The sequence below is a fragment of the Oncorhynchus kisutch genome, linkage group LG25 (assembly GCF_002021735.2).
Source record: "Oncorhynchus kisutch isolate 150728-3 linkage group LG25, Okis_V2, whole genome shotgun sequence".
Lineage (NCBI taxonomy): Eukaryota > Metazoa > Chordata > Actinopteri > Salmoniformes > Salmonidae > Oncorhynchus > Oncorhynchus kisutch.
Genome location: NC_034198.2, coordinates 789,483 through 814,102, shown reverse-complemented (window position 1 = coordinate 814,102; position 24,620 = coordinate 789,483). Strand labels below are relative to the sequence as shown.

At 41.7% G+C, this 24,620-nt stretch overlaps 1 protein-coding gene across 1 annotated transcript in view; it reads right to left on the bottom strand.

Annotated features, from left to right (window-relative positions):
* Nucleotides 1-9,477: 9,477 nt before the first annotated feature.
* Nucleotides 9,478-24,620, bottom strand: part of LOC109869944 (pro-neuregulin-3, membrane-bound isoform) — a 306,024-nt gene continuing 290,881 nt past the window's right edge. Inside the window, exon 9 of the mRNA XM_031805127.1 lies at nucleotides 9,478-11,765. Coding sequence (XP_031660987.1) covers nucleotides 11,003-11,765 — 763 coding nt within the window. The 3' untranslated portion in view covers nucleotides 9,478-11,002. The remainder of the gene's footprint in view (nucleotides 11,766-24,620) is intronic.

The window sequence follows — 24,620 nt, the reverse complement described above, 5'->3', positions numbered from 1 at the left end:
TATATTTATTTTATTTAACCTTTCATTAACTAGGCAAGTCAGTTAAGAACAAATTCATAGCTTGTCTGACCGCGACTCAATTTTGCTCCTCCCCTCCTATCGGCAGAAACTCAAACAGGATGTACCCGTAACAAGGACTATTCAATGCTGGTCTGACCAATCGGAATCCACGCTTCAAGATTGTTTTGATCACGCCGACTGAGATATGTTCTTCAGACAATAATATCGATGTATATACCGAGACAGTCACTGAGTTTATCAAGAAGTGTATAGGAGATGTTGTACCCACTGTGACTATTAAAACCTACCCTAACCAGAAACCATGGATAGATGGCAGCATTCGAGCAAAACTAAAAAGCGTGAACTACCGCATTTAACCATGGAAAGATGATCGAGAATATGGCCGAATGCAAACAGTGTAGTTAATTCCTCCGCAAGGCAATCAAACAAGAAAAAAAAGTGGAGTCGCAATTCAAAGGCTCAGACATGAGACATATGTGGCAGGGTCTACAGACAATCACGGACTACAAAAGGTAAACCAGCCACGTCACAGACACCGGCGTCTTGCTTCCAGACAAACTAAACACCTTCGTTGCCTGCTTTGAGGATAATACAGTGCCACCGACGCGACCAAGGACCCTGGGCGGACGTTTAAACGTGTTAACCCTTGCAAGGCTGTCGACCCAGACATCATCCCTAGCCGTGTCCTCAGCTGGTCTGTTTATGGACATATTCAGTCTCTCCCTATCCCAGTCTGCTGTCCCCACATGCTTCAAGATGGCCACCATTGTTCTTGTACCCAAGAAGGCAAAGGTAACTGAACTAAATGACTATCACCCCATAGCACTCACTTCTGTCATCACACAGCACACTGCCCTATCCCATCTGGACAGGAGGAATACCTATGTAAGCATGCTGTTTATTGAATATAGCTTAGCATTCAACCCCATAGTACCCTCCAAGCTCATCTTTAAGCTTGAGGCCCTGGGTTTCAACCCCGCCCTGTTCAATTGGGTCCTGGACTTCGTGACAGGCCACCCCCAGGTGGTCAAAGTAGGAAACAAGACGTCCACTTCTCCGATCCTCACCACAGGGGCCCTAGAAGGGTACATGCTCAGCCATCAGCTGTATTCCCTGTTCACCCATGACTGCGTGGCCAGGCACGCCTCCAACTCAATCATCAAGTTTGCAGATGACACAACAGTAGTGGGCTTAATTACCAACAATGAAGAGACAGCCTCTCATTCAACATCAACAAAACAAAGGAAATGATCGTGGACTTCAGGAAACAGCAGAGGGAGGACCCCCCCACATCGACGGGACAGTAGTGGAGAAGGCGGAAAGTTTTAAGTTCCTCGGCGTACACATCACATACAACCTGAAATGGTCCACCCACAAAGAAATGTGGCTTTTCACCTAAAACCCTCAAACTTTTACAGATGCACAATTGAGAGCATCTTCAGAGGGTGGTGGAGTCTGCACAATGCATCACCGGGGGCAAACTACCTGCCCTCCAGGACAACTACAACACCCAATGTGACAGGAAGGCCAAAAAGATCATCAAGGACAACAACCACACGAACCACTGCTTGTTCAGCCCGCTACCATCCAGAAGGCGAGGTCAGTACAGGTGCATCAAAGCTGGGACAGAGAGACTGAAAAAACAGCTTCTATCTCAAGGCCATCAGACTGTTAAACAGCCATCACCAACACAGAGAGGCTTCTGCCTACATACAGACTTGAAATTATTGGCCACTTTAATAAATGGATCACTAGACACTTCAGTAATTCCACTTGAACTTTTATGGCTGCAGGGGCAGTATTGAGTAGCTTGGATGAAAATGTGCCTAGATGTCAACAGTCAATAGAACTTTGTCTGATGACTCTAATGTGAAGGGGGGTCGAATGAGACAGGAAAGAGTCACGACTGCCACAAGTTGACCATGCTTTCACCAAGCGCGTTCACAGGGGAAGGACCTGCGTTCCACCGGTCATCTGAAGTCATTCTAATTCTCCGATTAACTTTAAAATGATATACTGTAAAAGACATGTATGTTCTATTTTCACTGGTAGTTGTCATATTGATCCCATGCAGCCATAACAAGTAATGTTTACATGTCTTGCATCATTCATCTCATATGTATATTCTGTATTGTTTTCCCTCTATTGCATCTTGTCTGTGTCGCTCTGTCATTCTCATCCATATATTTATATGTATATATTCTTATTCCATTCCTTTACTTAGATTTGTGTGTATTAGTTAGTTGTGGAATTGTTTGATCACATGTTAGAGATTGCTGCACTGTCAGCACTAGAAGCAAAAGCATTTCTCTACACTTGCAATTACATCTGCTAACCATGTGTATGTGACCAATACAATTTGATTTGATTTGAACCCACACTGCCTTCAAACCAAGACATGCTGCCTGCTAGTTGTCTATAGGCTATGTATCAACTTGTCAATTTCAAATAATTTTCTAACAGTTTGAATTGAGTTGTGTTCTGCCTCCTTATTAATTCACATAGAAGTAGCCCACTTCACTGTTGCGGACAAACTTACCTCTTTGAAGAGAGCCCAAGCACTTCCCCTGTGTTTTCGCAGATCAAGTATGCAGACATTTGTACAGGCTTGCACAAACTTTTTCCCCTTGGCACATTTTCTGGCTTGCACCTGCATTGCCGTCATTGTTGTTTTCCTTACAAATAATAACTTTGCAACATGTGTGTATTCCTATCAATGTAAGTGCCTATTTTCTGTATATACTGTTGTCATTTGTACTGTAGCATACAATATCTGACTAGCTAACATTAGCCAGCTAGCTAGTGTTAGGAGAATGAATTTGTAATTTGTGTTTAATGTTTTAGGGACTACTGAGAAAACCAGTAAACCAGGCTGTCGTCTTGTGAAACAGTGGATGTAAAGAATCTAGCTAGCTAAAGCATTTACAGCAAATTGAATGTGCAATTGTGTAAGCTTGCCTTGCAATGCAGCTGAAGTAACATAGCTAGCTAACTATTTACTTGCTTATTGTGTAGTGGAGGATAAAAATAACGGTATGCCTATGGATGTGTAGCTAGCTACAGTATGTAGCCGATCTGTGAATGGACACTAAAACGTTAGGTTCTGAACTAATATTCATACCAATCTATGTACCTCAGCTATTAAAGTTGTTCTATCAACAAACTTGATTGAGTAGAATATAATCATTTTATTGTGCCAAGGACGCAAGTCCTATATACATGTTCTGTAGTTATTACCACGCATGAGATCCCCACATTGTAGCCTCTACATTGAATATATTCAATGATCATCTACTCTTCCTTGGCAAATAAAGGTGCGGTTCAGGTATGAATCTCTGAGATATTATTTTTCAGTCATATCAAACTCCATTATTTGAGTGATGCTGTGTCTGCATGTATGTATTAAAATTATACACTTCAACAGTGTTTGCCACTCCTGCTCCTGGGACATCAATGATTACACATTGTAACTATGCAATAGACTAGAAACATGAGTGATTTGTAATTCATATATACAGATGAAAAAAAGATGCATATCTAACTCCCTTCATCTGCATTAATCTGAGGACACAGGGTAGGATTTCAATGAGATACTTAATTTCAACCAGTGGAGAATGTGAAACACTTTATTGAAAGAAGTTCATTATCCCGGTGTTATAAATACATAAATGCATTATAATTATGATAATTGTAATATTATAAATACAAGTTCAATCTGTACTTCAATGCACTTATGGTGTGCATTATAAAATGAAAAAGAAAGACATGGTGTGAAAGGCAGAAAGGGAAAGAGGTAAGAACAGCGGCAGACAACATATGATTCATGAATTACAGTGATACCCTAATATTCTCTTAGTTCATCACAATTGTGGTGTCTCCTAACCAGCCTTGGGCCCCCAGTTGGCCCGAACGTTATCTTAAGAGCAGGTGAGGTGGCGATGACGGGACTGGCCTCCTCTCTCACATCAAAACATACCAGCAAACGAGTGACAAATGGATAGAGAGCATGATTAAGCCTTGTTTTTTTTTATTCCAACACTGTCAGTCATCTTACATCAGGAGGTGAAATGCAAAACTGACCTTGGATCTTTAACTCTGGGACTGCTACACTTTTGTCTGTACTTCAATGTAAAGCATCTCTTTAATAATATATCCTGTTGACCCGACCATGTGACATCTCACCTATGATCATGCTGTGCCCTCTGTCAGCCAGTTCAGATGCTGGAGGGGTTCACTAAAACAGTTGATATAAACTTGAGGATTTAGGGAGAAGGGGGAGATGGATGAAGTGAAGAAGAGAGACTGTTATTGTGTGTGTGATCTCACCTGGTGTCCACACTAAGTGGCTACAGAGTACTTTATGCTGAAAAACAGACACATGAGGACAAACAATAGAAGATAATGTCAATAGAAGATACTGTATGTGACGCATGCACCTATCGGAGTGTACCTGAAACATTCTACATATAGAGAGCTACAGTGGGGCAAAAAATATTTAGTCAGCCACCAATTGTGCAAGTTCTCCCACTTAAAAAGATGAGAGAGGCCTGTAATTTTCATCATAGGTACACTTCAACTATGACAGACAAGATGAGAAAAAAAATCCAGAAAATCACGTTGTAGGATTTTTAATGAACTTATTTGCAAATTATGGTGGAAAATAAGTATTTGGTCACCTAGAAACAAGCAAGATTTCTGGCTCTCACAGACCTGTAACTTCTTCTTTAAGAGGCTCCTCTGTCCTCCACTCGTTACCTGCTCCTATCACAGACCAGATTTGCCCTAAATGGTATAGTTGTTGTGCTTTCTCAATGGACACCCGGGTGTTTTCATAAATTCGCTCTGGCTATCTATAGGCTGGACAATAGAACAAGTCAAAATTACCCCCAAGGCTGAAAAATGGCTTTCAGAACGTTGGCTAAACTGGAACACTAGTGTGAGCCCATAGCAAATTAATGGAATCGAACATTCGCATAGCCTGTTTTGACTAGAGTGATGCTTAGAATTCCATGAAAAATGTATCCCTTTTTATTTTACAACTACAATCTGTTTGTTGGACGAAACTAGAAAAAAATAACTTTTAAACTTATGCACCTCGATGGTGTCAACTGTGCTTATGTCTGCGTAATGAAAAAGTAGGGAAAAATATAAACTGCTGACAATTTCTGGTCTAGTGATCGATGACAAACAAGTTCGCTGCCCAGACTTACATAATTACAAAGAGGAGATTCTCCTGATTAAATGTTGCCCGTGTAAAAATTTTGATTCCGTCCCTACCTGGGCTCGAACCAGGGACCCTCTGCACACAGACAACAGCCACCCTCGAAGCATCTTTATCCATCGCTCCACAAAAGCCACGGCCCTTACAGAGCAAGGGGAATAACTTCTTCAGGGTCTCAGAGCAGTTGACGTCACCGATTGAAACGCTATTAGCGCGCACCCTGCTAACTAGCTGGCCATTTCACACTGGTTATACCTGACTTGAAAAAAAATATATATACACAGTGAGATATTTGGCGAAATACAGTGGCATGCCTCTCTCCACATAGGAAAACAATGGGGGGAGCTCAGTGTTCCAAGAGCAAAAAGTATTTTGGGGCTAGCATTTGATGACAACTGAGCTAGCTGCACAGGCTTGGATAATTAGAAAGTGTATATTCTCATGATTAAAAAATCCAAAATACACACATTGCGAGATTTTTGGCAAAATAGACAGACATGCCTACAGTGGTGGCCAAAAGTTTCGAGAATGACACAAATATTAATTTCCACAAAGTTTGCTGCTTCTGTGTCTTTAGATATTTTTGTCAGATGGTACTATGGAATACTGAAGTATGATTACAAGCATTTCATATTTGTCAAAGGCTTTTATTGACAATTACATGAAGTTGATGCAAAGAGTCAGTATTTGCAGTGTTGACCCTTCTTTTTCAAGACCTCTGCAATCTGCCCTGGTAAGCTGTCAATTAACTTCTGGGCCAAATCCTGACTGATGGCAGCCCATTTATTTGTCAGAATTTGTGGGGTTTTGTTTGTCCACCTGCCTCTTGAGGATTGACCACAAATTCTCAATGGGATTAAGGTCTGGGGAATTTCCTGGCCATGGACCCAAAATATCAATGTTTTGTTCCCCGAGCCACTTAGTTATCACTTTTGCCTTATGGCAAGGTGCTCCATAATGCTGGAAAAGGCCTTGTTTGTCACCAAACTGTTCCTGGATGGTTGGGAGAAGTTGCTCTCAGAGGATGTGTTGGTACCATTCTTTTTTCATGGCTGTGTTCTTAGGTAAAATTGTGAGTGAGCCCACTCCCTTGGCTAAAAACGTAAAACACATAGTTACATTCCAGCTGTGGGTCCAGTATTCTAATGGTTGCTGCGCTTAGACCGAGCGAGCTACGGTCAAGCGGGATATCTCGTTGAACTCGGCACGGCCTAGGGATTATGGTAATGACATTGCCTGCTCTCTGTGTCTTTAAGCACCGCATTTTGTCACTCCATCCTTCCTGTGTGTGTGTGAGGGAGCTTTCCTTTGAGATCTGTTGGGAGAAATGACTGATTTACAGTTCAGGAGGGTTACCTAGTCACACATATGAAGTTTTGGAGAGATGTGACTTTTCTAACCCTTCAAAACAGTCGGTGTGACCCAATTAAAGGCACTTCCGGTTGGCACAGGAAGCTATAGGTAAACACATGTCTTGACTGAGGTAGCCTCTTACAGAATCCTGAGATTTAAGTCTTTAAGTTAAGAATTGACTGATCTACACAGGGTTGAATGCAGTCATTTTCATAATGACAGGTTATGTGTTTCAAAACACCTTTAGGGTGATTTTTAACCACTTCCGGTTGCTTCAGGAAGCTTAGAATTGACACAGGTATACCTCATAGTGGTCTGATGGACTGTCATAGAAGACAGGTTCATAAGGCATTCATAACCCACATAGGCTTCAGGTTGACTTTAGAGGAGCAGGCAATGTATTCCTATGGGGAGAGATGTCATTGTAATCTGTGAGATCAAAAAACCCTGTTTTACTGTTAAGGGTTAATGCCACACAGTCAAGGTTAGGCTTGCACAGATCAGGAGGACCTTAGGAACGTACCTGAGGTCGAATTGTGCATCTCACCATAACGGTTCTCTTACTGTCACCCAAAAGCAAATGAAGTTGTGGGGCAGGCTTCATTTTGGGCCTACTTTTCTAATGGTTGCTGCGCTTCGGCCGAGCGAGCTACGGTCAAGCGGGATATCTCGTTGAACTCGGCACAGCCTAAGGATTATGGTAATGCCATTGCCTGCTCTCTGTGTCTTTAAGCAAAAAAATCGCCTAGTTAAAAACTTTTCTGCTGATATCACTGCAGTTTTTCTAAATAGCTAATGCAAAATAATGAGCTTGCACTTTAACGAGGGTGTTTTGGGGAAGAGATAAGTAAATTGTTTAATCCGTCTGACTCTCCTTATCAAATGGAGTACCTCGCTTTTCCGGGGAGGTACGCACCTGTCATGTTGTGCTCGATAGGGCTGCTGTTGTCATGGAGACAGGAACAGTGACTCTGAACATTTGTCTTTTCTATTTCCTGAACTCTGGTAGGAGATGTCTGGGCTGCTCTAGGTGTAACTTGATTATCTTTCGGTGGAAGAAGATGTACAACTGAGAAACCTCATTCCGCATAGGGAATAATGCCATAGTCAGCACCTGTTGACATAATGTGTCATATAGGATAAACTTATTTTGCCATACAAATTACTTGTGTCACGATCGTCGTTGGAAGCATACTCGAACCAAAGCGAAGCGTAATCTGTGTTCCACATATTTATTGAAGTGGGACTTTGAACAATACAAAATAAAAAAACAATGAAACGTGATGTAAATGAAGTGCTCAAAGGCATCAACACAAAAACAAGATCCCACAAAACACAGTAGGGAAATGACTGCCTAAATATGATCCCCAATCAGAAAAAACGATAAACAGCTGCCTCTGATTGGGAACCATACCAGGCCAACATAGAACATCCTAGATAGGAACCCCCCCCCCAGTCACACCCCGAACTAACCAAAATAGAGAATGAAAAGGCTCTCTATGGTCAGGGCGTGACAACTAGGCTATACCCTGACCGACCTGAAAAGAAAGACACAGACATGAAATGTGAAGCTGAAAGATGTTTCAGAAATTCAATCAATCACACACCCTTTAACACTGTAGTCGTTGTCTTTATTTAGTCAAGATGTCATGTCAAATATTCAGTATATATACGTCTATAGGACATACAGTGGGGAGAACAAGTATTTGATACACTGCCAATTTTCCAGGTTTTCCTGCTAACAGAGCATGTAGAGGTCTGTAATTTTTATCATAGGTACACTTCAACTGTGAGAGACGGAATCTAAAACAAAAATTCTGAAAATCACATTGTATGATTTTTAAGTAATTCATTTTCATTTTATTGCATGACATAAGTATTTGATACATCAGAAAAGCAGAACTTAATATTTGGTACAGAAACCTTTATTTGCAATTACATAGATCATACGTTTCCTGTAGTTCTTGACCAGGTTTGCACACACTGCAGCAGGGATTTTGGCCCACTCCTCCTTACAGACCTTCTCCAGATCCTTCAGGTTCCGGGGCTGTCGCTGGGCAATACGGACTTTCAGCTCCCTCCAAAGATGTTCTATTGGGTTCAGGTCTGGAGACTGGCTAGGCCACTCCAGGACCTTGAGATGCTTCTTACGGAGCCACTCCTTAGTTGCCCTGGCTGTGTGTTTTGCGTCGTTGTCATGCTGGAAGACCCAGCCACGACCCATCTTCAATGTTCTTACTGAGGGAAGGAGGTTGTTGGCCAAGATCTCGTGATAGATGGCCCCATCCATCCTCCCCTCAATACGGTGCAGTCGTCCTGTCCCCTTTGCAGAAAAGCATCCCCAAAGAATGATGTTTCCACCTCCATGCTTCACGGTTGGGATGGTGATCTTGGGGTTGTACTCATCCTTCTTCCCCCGAACACGGCGGGTGGAGTTTAGACCAAAAAGCTCTATTTTTGTCTCATCAGACCGCTGCTTGCCTATTGTCCTATAGCCCATTCCAGCCTTGTGCAGGTCTACAATTTTACCCCTGATGTCCTTACACAGCTCCCTGGTCTTGGCCATTGTGGAGAGGTTGGAGTCTGTTTGATTGAGTGCGTGGAGAGGTGTCTTTTATACAGGTAACGAGTTCAAACAGGTGCAGTTAATACAGGTAATGAATGGAGAACAGGAGGGCTTCTTAAAGAAAAACGAACAGGTCTGTGAGACCCGGAATTCTTACTGATTGGTAGGTTATCAAATACTTATGTCATGCAATAAAATGCAAATTAATTACTTAAAAATCATACAATGTGATTTTCTGGATTTTTGTTTTAGATTCCGTCTCTCACAGTTGAAGTGTTCCTATGATAAAAATGACAGATTTCTACATGCGTTGTAAGTAGGAAAACCTGCAAAATCAGCAGTGTATCAAATACTTGTTCTCCCCACTTTATATATATGACATATACAATTAGATTTCTTTACAATAGAGAAACAACATAGCGATGACACACTATTTTGTTTTCTAAGTAGAAGCGTTGTTTAGATAGTGCCATATAGATCATGTATATATTATTTTATACACTTTTAAATCAATCTCCCACTCCAGTCTTTATGTCCGTCTGCATTGTTTCACATTATTCACATAGACTGTGTGTGTATTCTTAATAATTCAAGGTCTTAAATGTATCAATAAATTCCTCTCTGCAGTCCACACTGCTGTGGCTCTTTTACAGAAACGGGGGCCATCTGTGATTGGTCCAATTTTTTAGGCAGGTGGTCCCACTCCCCTCATGATGTCGATGCAGGTGGGCAGAATCTTTCCCTACAGGTGTCATGTTACTGATGATTTGTCACCAGATATTGTTTATGTTTTTACCATTGTGGCCAGATGGAGGATTAGAGTGCAAACTAGTGGCCACGTCAGGGCCACACAACTGTAGCATTGTAGCTATGCCTAACACTTTTTCCTAACCTTAACCCCATTCTCCTAACATGCTACATTAATTCACCAAACCTGCTGTGTTAATTCTAACCTACCACGTTAATTCACCTAACCTGCAACCAGAGATGGGCAGTATTTCTGTAACATGTATTTGAAATGTGTATTTCAATTACTTCTGAGTATTTTGTGTAATTTGTATTACACTGGGCTGAACTGCACTCCAATGTATGTTTTAACAAGATACTGTTGAGAGCTATAATTTGTATTTTCAAATGACAAAATACTTTTTTCTATACAATTCTTTTTATAGCGGTTCACAATTTTGTGGCCCCCTTTCACCCTGCGTTGGTATCAAAATTCTGATGGCAATATGGTGTGTTAAGAACATCTGATAAATTAACAAAATATAATTGTATATGTACAAATAAACAATTGAAAAGCATGCTGAGTATTACTCTAATGAGCTTCGCCAAGAAACAAGGCCAATAGTAATACCTAGTGTGCTTTGGTATGTTTATTTTCACATATACATTTATATTTTGGTCATTTAGCAGACATTCTTATCCTGAGTGACTTACAGTCAGTGCATTCAACTCATATTGATAAACAACAGCGTATCACAGTCATAGCAAGTCAAATGTTTCTGTAACCGTTACTGAGAATGTTGTTGCTGTTCGGTCCGGCAACTTGCAAATGTATTTCTGTATTTTAAAATACAAAATACATTTATTTTAATTAAATACATTTCAAAATACAAGTATTTTGTATTTTATTTTCATACGTTGTTCTTTATGGTATTTTGAAATTGTATTTTGTAGTTTATTTTCATACGTTGTTCTTTATGGTATTTTGAAATTGTATTTTGTCATATTTGCACATCCCTGCCCCAACATGAATTATCCTAACCTGCTATGTAAACAAACCATCTGTGGCGACAAATCATCAATATCACCACACCTGTCGGCAAGATCTAGTCCACTCAGCTGGCAGAAGTTTTGGCATAATCAATTCCAGCACCTCTGCTCACCACTGCTGTCAGGAAGCAGTTTGCCCCTCCATCCATCAGGGGTGGGGGGGCGTATTGTTCCCCGAGCCCCTGGGCCTCCCTTTGGCCTCCTGCCTGAGGACCCCTGCTCCCGGGACAGCTGTATAGCAATCTGGGTGTATACCGCATGTTCTTTCCCTCGGACTCCAGCACGGTCACAGCAATAATAGTGTTCCTGCTGTTCAACCTGGGAACACCTGATCTGGATGCTGCTGTCCCGGAGTGTTGGAACGAGCCCCCTGGCCCTACTGGAGTTTCAGAGGAGCCATGGTGCATGTGGCTAGGGCTTGTCCCTAACCCCAGTACAGTCTTAACGCTGCAGGGACGCACATGACTGGATCTGGCCTCAGATTCTAGTACAGTTTCAGAGGAAGAGGTGGTTGAGGGACGGGGGGTGTGGCTGCTGCCATTGGCAGGTCCTTGGGGCTTGTGACCTGGCCCAGCGAGACCCCCTCCCTGCGAGACCCCCTGCCTGGTCTCATCCATGTGACCCTCCTCACGGCCGTGTCCCTGGAGAGAGGGGATGATGGGGACCGATCGTGTGCGGTGAGAGGGAGGAGCAGGTTTTAGTCCTCTGTCCAGACGGGTGTAGGGCACCTCCCTCCAATCTTTCTTCCACGCTGAACGAGACAGGGTTTGCATATTCTGGAACCTGCTGCGCTGGCGGTCATCACCACCATCCCTCCCAGTGTCAAACCTGAAGAGATGCAGAGAATAGAAAAGGGAAAAAAAGAGAGGATAGATGACCTTTTGCTCCCAAACCATTATTGCATGATTTCTCATTTTCACACGACAAAGCGGAGAGGAAAAGAGAGAAAATAGGAAAAGAAATCCATCACATACAATTCAAGCCCCCAAAAATATGTTTATTCTCTGAAGTACTGGGATTGCATAAACTTTGTGTAATTATTTATAATCCACCCTTACAGAAATGAATATGTTGCTGCAAACTTCCCTCAAGTTTGTAAATTTGCTGCAAACTAAATAGTGTGCCACAAAATGTTGCCAGAAGTTTGCAAACATTTGCCACTAATGGTGAATCTGCGGCAAACTTTTGAAAACAATAATATTTATTGTCACTTGTGGCAAAAGTTTACCAGAAGCAGGTTCCCATGAGTTCACACATGAGTTCCAAGACCAGTAACAGTTGATGACCAATCAGGTGGATTAGAAACATCTGTTGGAAACTACCTACCAAAGTTGTCCAGTAAGGGTCTAACTTATTAATTACCTTTAGCATTTTATTATCTAAATGATGCCTACTTAGCAATGTCATGTTTTATGGGATAGAGTGAAACACTGACATTTTCATTCTGTCAGTGCCACTGACTGACTGGGTAGCGCTTAGCTTTCATATTTTTGCAGAATTCATGTGATAGGTGGCTAGCTAGCTAATGATTTGCCTAAACAATTATATTTTTAGGTGAATACGTTCCTGTCTTAATACCAATATGCATGACAGTATGCTAGTGTCACAGTTCAGTAACATGTTAGCTAGCACAACAGCTAAGGTAGCTAGCTAGCTAGCAAAAATATGTGTTGATTTGACATCAGAGTAAAACTCAACTTTTAAAGATGGATACCCTTCCCCTACCCTTGGTGTTGGAAGAGGCTGTATTAGGAGAAGGATGCATCAATACCCTGGAAATCTATTTGTGGTGCAATCGTTCATAACACTTTGAGTGATAAAGGGGCGGCAGGTAGCCTAGTGGTTAGAGTGTTGGACCAGTAACCGAAAGTTGCTAGATCGGACAAGGCAGTTAACCTACTGTTCCTAGGCTGTCATTATAAATAAGAATTTGTTCTTAACTGACTTGCCTAGTTAAATAAAACATAAATTAGTGTATCGTCTTTACCCTCCTGTTGTGTTCCTGTCAAATTGGACCGATTTACAAGTTTTCTCTATGAAAAATGTAGTTTATTTAATCTGATTGTCATAAGGTTCCATGACTTTGTCCACACAGAGCATCTGAACGCACAAAAAACATTTAGATGATTTTCATAACATTTTGGGTGTGTTATTTAGCTTTTGTACACCTGTGGTGTTCCCGGTCAAAAATGACAGGTCATTAGAAATGAATGGGTGAGACTACAATTAGTGTATAAAATTGAGTTCAGGCACATGCCCATTCATCAGAATGACACACTTCCTCTCCCAGACCCCACATGCATGTGTGTTTGAGCACACACACACATAAACATCACTCCCCTTCTTGGCTTCCATGGCAACCTTTCCTCAATAGAATCTTTCCCCTACGGGAACCACACCTGTTGGCATTCTCACAAACAATCTCAGAATTGTTTCAATAACATATATACCTGTTCTTGCAGCTCTGGAATATGAAGCTATTTTGAGGCCTTGCTCACAGTTCATTATGTGGCAGCACAATGACCAAACGATATACTGTATGTGAGGCTCTTGATCATATCTTTGATCATGACAATGGTGAGGAGGAGAGAGGCCAGGCAACTGACAGTGAAGATGCATTGGAGGAGGAAGTGTCAGAAGTTGAAGACAACACAGAATATGATCCAGACCAAGAGACAACCGATGTGGAACATTCCAGTGATGAGGAAGAGGGCCCTGCTGAGGTTGTTGCTACATTCCGGTCAAAGAATGGGAATTTGTCCTGGTCTTCATCCCCACCAAGAGGATGACCCCAGGGCCAACGACACAAAGTAGTCTGTGATAAATAGCACATTATGTTTCATCTGAGCATTTGTTATAGTCAAAGTAATCCATATATTATGCTTTTTTTTTACTCAAAAACGAGTTGTATGAGCTCAGGTTAATGAGGCCTACAGGCTATAAATAGCAAATAGAAGTTCAAAACTTGCAATGTTCACAAGAACTTAAGTTGATAAAAAGATCTAATGCAACATTAGGTGAAAATACATGTATTTATAGCTATAATGGGGCGGTCCTTTTGGACCGAGAACACAGAATTAATTAACATGAAACGAACACAACAGGAGGGTTGAAGAATGATAAGGTAAGTAAATGCATGTATCATTTTCATACAGTACCAGTCAAAAAGTTTGGACACACCTACTCATTCCAGGGTTGCTCTTAATTTTTTACTATTACCAATATTGTAGAATAATAGTGAAAACATCAAAACTATGAAATAACACATATGGAATCATGTAGTAACCAAAAAAGTGTTAATCAAATCAAAATATATTTTACATTTGAAAATCTTCAAAGTAGCCAACCTTTGCCTTGATGACAGCTTTGCACATTCTTGGCATTCTCTCAACAGCTTCATGAGGTAGTTACCTGGAATGCATTTCAATTAACCGGTGTGTTTGGGCCAATCAGTTGTGTTGTGACAAGGTAGAAGTGGTATTCAGAAGATAGCCCTATTTGGTAAAAGACCAAATCCATATTATGGCAAGAACAGCTCATATGAGCAAAGAGAAACGACAGTCTATCATTACTTTCAGACATGAAGGTCAGTGAATAAGGAACATTTCAAGAACTTTGAAAGTTTCTTCAAGTGCAGTCACAAAAACCATTAAACGCTATGATGAAATTGGATCTCATGAGGACCACCACGGGAGAGGAAGACCCAGAGTTACCTCTGCTGCAGAGATCGTATGAGTTACCAGCCTCAGAAATTGCAGTCCAAATGCTTCACAGAGTTCAAGTCACAGACACATCTCAACATTAACTGTTCAGAGGAGACTGCGTGAATCAGGCCTTCATGGTCGAATTGCTGCAAAGAAACCACTACTAAAGGCTACCAATAATAAGAGACTTGCTTGGGACAAGAAACACGAGCAATGGACATTAGACCGGTGGAAATCTGTCCTATGGTCTGATGAGTCCAAATTTTACATTTTGGGTTCCAACCGACGTGTCTTTGTGAGACGCAGATTAGGTGAACGGTTGATCTCCGCATGTGTGGTTCAAACCGTGAAGTATGGAAGAGGAAGTGCAGCATGGCAACATGTGCAGAATTGTTGGAAATTAGCTGTAAAACTGAAAATGTTTCTCTCCGCTCCATGGCAAAATAAGTAGAATTGCATGAAATGATTTGGGCCCCCAACACAATGTTGTTTAGGAACCCAATAGGCTAGGGCCGGCTCTGACTAAAGGTGTGGTTATGGATGTAGGTATATATGTGAGAACGCAGACCCGCTATGACCCCTCATGATGAGTTCAAGTTTGTGGCCCCCACCCCCATAAAAGTCAAAGTTGCCCATCCCTGGTGTAAAAATAGCTAAGCAGCTGGCTGTAGCCCATGTACCCCAAAACATAATTTCAGAGTCCAATTTCAGAGTCCAGTCTAGATGGTGTTACGAATTAGCTAGCATTAACCATATGCACACCTTACTTGCTAAGAAGAAACTAAACCAACAACCAAAAAAACTCAATTGAATTCATTATAAATGTAGGACCGAAGAGGAGAAATTAGCTAGCTAGCATTCATTTGTTTATGCAGAGACGTCTTTGTTGCAGCATCTTATGAGTGATAAACATTTTCCATGTTTTCCGTCTTTCTGTGTTACAAAATGTGTTGCGGTCATTACGCAAGTGGCACTAGTGCTGTCAAATACTCCCATGTATCTCGTTTGACCACCTGATTTCAACTACATTCAGTCAGCTATCGTCATTGCAAACTAGGCACTTCACATAGGCTAGCTCAGCTGTTATTAGAAAACGTCTGAGTTACTCAAATCCTGTAGCTACCTGGCAAGTCAACCTCGGCAACAATGTTATTGTGGTGCAGAATGTTACATTAGTCTTTTCATTTTAAGATAACCTTCAATTAAGTATGTGGTTACTACTGGTTGTGGATCCGAGGCAAGAGAAATTGTCATGTTTTTTTGTTTTGGTTAAGGCTCAGAGTTGGCTTATTGATATTTTGAAAACTGACACTGCTTCCATAGACATTATGGATAACCGGGAATTGTCAATGGCTTGGAACCTCATTTCAGCTAGTCGGATTGCAGATTTCAACCAACTAGTTTTATTTTTATTTATTTAACCTTTATTTAACTAGGCAAGGCAGTTAATAACAAATTCTTATTTACATTGACGGCCTACCAAAAGGCCAAATGCCTCCTGCAGGGACAGGGGCCGGGGATTAAAAATAAATACAATATGAATATAGGACAGAACTCACATCACATCAAGAGAGGCAACACAATACTACATAAAGAGAGACCTAAGACAACAACATAGCAAGGCCGCAACATGACAACACAGCATGGTAGCAACACAACATGGCTACAGCATAAAACTTGGTACAAACATTATTGGGTACAGACAACAGCACAAAGGGCAAGAAGATAGAGACAACAATGCATCACACAAAGCAGCCACAACTGTCAGTAGGAGTGTCCATGATTGAGTCTTTGAATGAAGAGATTGAGATAAAACTGTCCCGTTTGAGTGTTTGTTGAAGCTCGATCCAGTCGCTAGCTGCAGCGAACTGAAAAGAGGAGTGACCCAGGGATGTGTGTGCTTTGCGGACCTGTAATAGATTGTGACTAGCGGAACGGGTTTGAATGTGGAGGATGTGGGCTGCAGTAGATATCTCAGATAGGGGGAGGGAAGCCTTAGAGGGTTTTATAAATAAGCATATTAACCAATGGGTCTTGCAACAGATATACAGAGATGACCAGTTTACAGAAGAGTATAGAGTGCAGTGATGTGTCCTATAAGTAGCATTGGTGGCAAATCTAATGGCCGAATGGTAAAGGTAATAAGGAAATATGGTACAGTATTGAGATCTAATTTTAAAATGTGTCATCTTAATTCTCAAATGATGTTAGTGAAACCTAAAAAGACCCACTCAACAAAGCCCCGAGGAGTGAGCCATTTTTATTGTCTGACTTCAGAGACCATAAATGTCCATAAATGAGTACAAATAATTGAACTACTTTCCCCATTCTTCTGTTTTACAGGGGGATGTGTGCACTGGAGGTAAATCCAGCGCATCTTAACATATCTAAAAATAACTGACATTTGGCTTCAATCCATTCTTCATCTGTGACAGGAAAATATGTGTTTCTGACAGTGTTTAACGAAACTGACAATGCTTGTTGGGGATTTGCTGTCAAAATTGAAAACAGGGCCTGGTTCTCATGCCAATATTCACGCTTTTGTTCTCTCTCTCTCGCTGTCTCTTTATGGTCTCTCTCCCTTCCTCATGCTCTCTGTCTCCCTCACTCCTTCGTCCTCCCTGCTTTACATTTTAGCCATATAGCAGATGCTCTAAGTGATGCTTTCTCTCTCCCTCTCTCTCCCCATCTCTCCCCATCTCTTACTGCTTATTCACAGAGACCTGAGGGTGTCTCCATGGCAACAAGGGAGGGAGAGTTTTGTATGGCTGTTAAATCAAGAAATAGGTCAGTCCAACTTCCCTGCGCCAGCACAGACTTTCTTTGCTGATGGATCTGTAAAGGGGTTATCAATAGTTAATATGTTCCAACTAGTCAACTAACTAACCCAATCTTTGCATGTCGGTGAGAAGAGAAAAGCACTCTTGTACCACTCGTTCCCTGAGGATTTGCAAGCCATTAATTGGCTATGGCTACAGATTCCTCCTCTGCTGCTTTAAAAAAAATATCCTAGTTATCTCTCCCTCTCTGCATGTGTGTTTGTGTGTGAATGCATACTATGTGTGTGTTTGTGCACATGTGTGCATACTCTACATATGGCCTGCATACTATGTGTTTGTCATTGCATGCCTAACCTGCACATGTATGTGTTGTGCGTGAGCGTGCATATTATATGTGTGCATAGTGTCTGTGTGCATGCATACTAGTCTGTATGCTGTATGTGTTGGCGTGTGTTTGTGCAATGCTCCAGGAGATCTACTCACAGCCATTGAACGAATATGCTGAGCTTCCTGCATGCTACCCTGTTTAATACGAATATTAATTATGATGTGATTAAAAAGAGTTTGACAACCGTTTGTACTTTACAAGTCACAGGTTTGCATGCTAATAATAACATTGCCCAGGACTTTCAAGTGCAATAAATTATCTCGGAGACCTATGGTTGTGTCTCAATTGGCACCCTATTCCATTTGTAGTGCACTACTCATTGGTGGCACGTTTTGTCACATTATTGTGACAATACTGCGCTGTCACTCAGATTGCATCTCAAAGTGCATCGTTCCGTCACTTATTCACGCACATTGTTCAAAGGTAAACGATCCAGACACATTAGGGCTAATTACTTACTTTGCCTATTTCGCATGGTAATTGAATAGGACTAACAAATACCCAATGAAGGCTGGTCTGCCAGCATAACCAGCTAGACCAGGTATTCCTAAGCCAGGTATTGTGGGTTCAAATCCCATCTGGGGTGCCATTTTTAATGTAATGGTTTTGACTTGAGGTTATTGTTTGTTTGAGGTGCCAGATAGGTCATGACTACCTGAGAAAATATTGATTTCTCCTTTTTGTTTGTGAGGGAATGAGTCCCGTCTGGGCCAGTACAAAATACTCAGTCAGTACAGAACTTAACTGTACAGAACAAACTTTTAACCCTTGTGTGGTGTTCATGTTTTTGTTATTCACCCAATGTTCGCGGGTCTGATGGACCAACAACATTGTGTTTTTAAAACAATACAGCCATAATAATTTACGTAAAAATACTAAGATGTTGAATTATATCAATTACAAGCAATATAGACAGCATACATGGTTAATATTGGCCATATACCTCTGCTCAATCACATTTATCATTTTTTTTATTATAAAAAAAAAAATACAAAATCTGATTTTTGTCAACAAAAATCTATTATAATGAAGACATGGGTAGAATAAATCATGTTAATCTTGAACAAATACTAATGAAACAAGGTTTTCATAACTATTGATGTTTATTGCTTTGAATGGAACAAAAGACACATTTTACATACAGTATTTTATGGAAAATTGTAAATGAGCCCCATTTAACACAAATTAAGGCCGGTCTACACACCACATGAGGGACAGAGTTTTACTGTGTGTGTGATGCTAATTTATTTCTTGCACTTGATGCATGTGTGCCATGTCTTCCTGGCCTTATTAGGTCCACACACATCGCAGGGCTTCTTCTTGTTGCTAATCTAGAATGATGAAAAGGGAGGGGGACTTCAGGAATTTTACTAACATCTCACTCACTAACTCACTCAAATACATAGGCCAACTAGCATCGTCTGGTTTAGGGATGGTTTGGCCGGTAGGGATATCCTTGTCTCATCACACACTAGCGACTTCTGTGACGGGCCCGGGCGCAGTGCACGCTGACCAGGTCGCTAGGTGCACAGTGTTTCCATGGCTTTCGAACTTCATCTCTCCCGAGCCCGTACGGGAGTTGTAGCGATGAGACAAGATAGTAACTACTAACAACTGGATACCACGAAATTGGGGAGAAAAAGGGGGTAAAATAAATAAATAAACAAATATATAGGCCAAGGTAGGAGAGTCAGACACACACACATGCAACAACATCACTCACAAATCACTCACACTTACTTCCTGTATTGGTGCTGTTGCTTCTGTGGGTCGGGTAGATGGGGCACTAGCATCCTCCTCCTGAATACTCCTCACGATGGCTGCAGAAGCTGGGGTCCTTGGGATACGTTTCCTCCTCTGGATTTGAGGTCTTACCAATGCCTTGCCCAGCTTCTCAAGAAAGAGCTTTCTGCTCTGGAGCTTCCCTCTGTTCCAATCTGTGTTCATCCAGATTACAAACACATTGTACGCTGAGATATCCAAGATGTTGAAGAATATCACAAGTGGCCAGCGTAGGATTTGTCTTTTGCAGCTGTAGCTAGTCACCAGCTTGTCTAAATTGTCCGCCCCTCCATTTGTGGCACAGTAATCCATTATGATTTCTGGTTTTTGATGATCCTGGCCACAGATTGTCCCATCCCTATGCAGCGTACTCATGAGTACCACATTTTGGCCTTTCTTTGGCACGTAGGACACTAGGGACGTGTCGGCCGTGAACACAAACTTAGAGGAATTGATAGGCCTGTTCTGTGTATTCAACAGCTGAAGTGGGAGCTCTGGCTTGTTTTTCGTACTGTTCCTACAATCGTTAGCTTCCTCTTGAGGAGCTCCTGTCCCAACTTGTGCAAAGCAAAAAAGTGATTACATGTGATGTTGTGGCCACGAAGTCCCTGTGTTACGTCCAGGACAATCCGCATCCCGTTCTTCTCAGGGGCTCCTTCATCTGGCTTCCCCGTATACACTTGCAAGTTCCACGCATATGATGAACCAGCACCACAGGCAGCCCAGATCTTGATTCCATATTTAGCGGGTTTAGACAGTATGTACTGCCTGAAGAGGCAGCAGCCCCTAAATGGCATAAGACGCTCATCAACAGTAACGTTGGGCCCAGGGTTGTAGGGGAAGGTGGTCCAACCACATATCCCACATTGACCTGATTGCAGCTAGCTTGTCTCTCTGCCGCTGACAGTTATCGAAGCGCACGGGCTGGTCCTGGGGCTGGCTGAGGGTCACCCTCATCCTCTTCTTCCAACTCACTGTGCAGGTTCCCACAAGACATTGTGTAGTTTCACACAGTACAAAAGGTAAAGAGTTTGAGAAAAGCAGGAGACAGGCAGACAGGCAGGGAGACAGACAGGTTCTTGCTGCTATGTTGAAACAGCAGGCCCATGGAGGAGGAAGACAGAGTGAAGGCACACAGCAAACCTTTTTGCTTCATTTTTACTTGTTTTCACCTATACACACACTTGTTTTCCCCTCGGGTCCAGTGGACATGAACACGACATATGTAATATAAAGTGTAGGGGGTGCACATTGTGCACTCACTTATTTTTTACATGTTCTTCACAGAAAATGAAGTCTCAGGTTGAAAAAAATATTAAATTGTATCATTTTTTTTTTAGTAAACATTTTAGTAAACGGGTCCCACAGACCCGAACACCACACAAGGATTAAAACAATGGAAATAACTTCAAAAACAACTGTTCTTTTGCATTGGTTGTATTACCAAAATAAATGATCACACACATAATGTCACAGCACAATGGTCCCTGGTTCCTCAGGAAAGGTCCTGTAACTTGTGCCTAAAAAGAGTGCAACACGGTAAATGAGATCAAGTGACCTTAATCACGCAATATTTGTCTGTTCATAAAGTGCATTTTAAACCCAGTCTCAATCACACAATCAAAATCAAAATTTTACCACACAACAACAAAAGGTTATCAGAACTCCCAGTAGTCTTTAACAACAACTGAAAACATAACCCAACATGGTGTAAATCACGTTAAAACAAATGTAAAACCTGTTTGAAAAAGTTATTGCAGTCAGTCGATCAGTCAAACAATCCAATCTGCCAACAGAACTCCCTGTTCCATTGCATGCCTTCCCTCCATTTAAAGGGATATCAACCAGATTCCTTTCCCTATGGCTTCCACATGGTGTGAACAGTCTTTAGACATAGTTTCAGACTATTATTCTGAAAAATGAGCGAGAACGATCACATCGCGTCAGTGGATGGCTGGGTACCAGCAGAGTTTTGCATGCGCAACAGCTTGGAGCAGACATTTTCTCTCTCTCTCCTATTGAAAAAGCTACGGTCCGGTTGAAATATTATCGATTATTTATTGTAAAAACAACTTGAGGTTTGATTATAAAAAACGTTTGACATGTTTCTACGAACTTTCATCTGCCCGTCATGACCTGCACGAGCCTGTGGATTTCTGAACAAACCGCGCCAACCAAATGGAGGTTTTTGGATATAAAAAGAGTCTTTATCGAATAAAAGGAACATTTATTGTGTAACTGGGAGTCTCTTGAGTGCAAACATCCGAAGATCGTCAAGCGATTCATTTTATTGCTTTTCTGACTTTCGTGACCGATCTACTTTGCTGCTAGCTGTTTGAAATGTTTTGTCTGCTGAGAGAGATGTCCTAACATAAACGATTGGATAGCTTTTGCTGTAAAGCCTTTTCGAAATCTGACATGCCAGGTGGATTAACAACAAGCTACGCTGTGTTTTGCTATATTGCACTTGTGATTTCATGATTTCATTTAATTTGATTTGGCGCTCTGCAATTCAGCGGATGTTGACGGATGGGTGCGCCAAGAAGTTAAAGGTGTTTACGATAGCTACATCATGTAGCTACAGTGGTTCTTCCTTTAAAAGTTGCATCATACTGAAGCACACCTTGCGGGCTGCCGCAGAATTCTATGGCAACGTTATTTAAAAAAATTGTCAGCCATTGTTACCATTAATGCTAGTTAGTTCTAGTACGACCACCAGAGGGCATCTTTGAAAAGTATTTGATAGTCTTCAATATTGGCTGTGCTAGAACATTTTAAACCTTTGTTTGTAAGAACGTAGTATATGGGATTGATTTGATGAAATTTAGTTTAATTAATTAGATTAATATTATGGTGTTTCTATTCCAAGAAAATCAAAAACTGAAACCTTCAGAGTTTCCGTTAGGATGGAACGGAAAATAAGGCGCTGTAAAACGTGACGGTCGGAAGTAGGCTACAGTACTAAGAGCATAACATTTCCACAACCTAATTGTGGTCTAACCAATACCCAAAAGGAGATTCAGTGAAAATAAAAAACTCATTGATTTATCAAGACCAGTCCCCATGCTTGTCATATAGCAGCACGAAACAGTGCTTAAATAGTTGACCACAGCTTGTAGGCTATTGTTTCAAATCCAAATCCTAGCGATATCAACCCAGAGCATATTGGACTGCTTTTCTCGACCACATCACCGGATCCCTACCTCAGGTTCTGGACCATTACACCGGATCATCGCAGCTAGTTAGATGCAACCGAGTGGCCATTGCTGGCTAACGCCTGTCCAGAAGCAAGCACCAGTTAGCCTTGAGCTAGCCTCGAGTTAGGCCCATCTCCCGGCTAGCCGAATAGGTATACCAGCTAATTCTTGGGCTACAAAACCTCTTTTGCCAATTGGCCTGGACCCTTTATTGCCGACACGGAGCCCCGCCAATCCATCACGACTGGTCTGCAGACTTAATCGTCCAAGGTGGTTTCAAAAGGCTTTTCCATTGCGATGTCACCAAAGACCCATCTGCTAGCCCCGGCCCGCTAGCTTTCTGAGTTGCCGTGTCTCCCGCTCACCTAGCGGTTCCCTGACTCACATATTGTTGCTCATTGGACCCTATGATCATTCGGCTACACATGCCTCTCCCTAATGTCAATATGCCTTGTCTACTGCTGTGTCGGTTAGTGATTATTGTCTTATTTCACTGTAGAGCCCCCAGCCCCGCTCACCATGCCTTAGATACCGCTTTTGTCCCACACCTCACAAATGCTGAGACCTCACCTGGCTTAACTGGTACCTCCAGAGACACAACCAATCTCATCGTCATTCAATGTCTAGGTTTCCCTCCACTGTACTCTCATCCTACCATACCCGTTTCTGTACATTATGCCAGGAATCTATTCTACCATGCCCAGAAATCTGCTCGTTTTATTCTCTGTTCCCAACGCACTAGACGACCAGTTATTTTATCCTTTAGCCGTACACTTATCCTACTCCTCCTCTGTTCTTCTGCTGATGTAGAGGTTAACCCAGGCCCTGTAGCCCCCAAAACTACACTTATTCCCCAGGCACTCTCATTTGTTGACTTCTGTAACCGTAAAAGCCTTGGTTTCATGCATGTTTACATCAGAAGCCGCCTCCCTAAGTTTATTTTATTCACTTCTTTAGCACACCCCGCCAGCCCTAATGTACTAGCCGTGTCTGAATCCTGGCTTAGGAAGGCCACCCAAAAAATTCTGAAATGTCCATCCCCAACTAAATCATTTTCAGGCAAGATAGAACTGCCAAAGGGGGCGGAGTTGCAATCTACTGCAGAGATAGCCTACAGAGTTCTGTCTTTCTATTCAGGTCTGTGCACAAACAGTTAGAGCTTCTACTTTAAAAATCCACCTTTCCAGAAATAAGTCTCTCACAGTTGCCACTTGTTATAGACCCCCTCAGCCCCCAGCTGTGCCCTGGACACCATATGTGAATTGATTTCCCCCCATCTATCTTCAGAGTTCGTAATGTTAGGTGACCTAAACTGGGACATGCTTAAGTGACAGGGGGCAGTATTTTCACGTCCGGATGAAATGCATGCCCAAATTTAACTACCTGCTACTCATCCCCAGAAGATAAGATATGCATATTAGGATGGAAAACACTCTGAAGTTTCTAAAACTGTTTGAATAATGTCTGTGGGTATAACAGAACTTATTTAGTAGGCGAAACCCCGAGGACAAACCATTCAGATATTTGTTTTGAGGTCACTCTCTTTTCAATGGGTTTCATTGGGAATCCAGGTTTCTAAAGGACCTTCTTGCAGTTCCTACCGCTTCCACTGGATGTCACCAGTCTTTAGAAATTGGTTGAGGTTTTTCCTTTGTGTAATGAAGAAGTACGGCCATCTTGAACGAGGGTCACTTGAAGTGTACTGTTAGATAGAGGCGTGTGACCAGAAAGCTAGCTACAGTTTGTTTTCCTCCTGTATTGAAGACAGATCATCCCGTCTTCAATTTGATTGATTATTTATGTTAGAAAATACCTAAAGTTGTATTACAAAA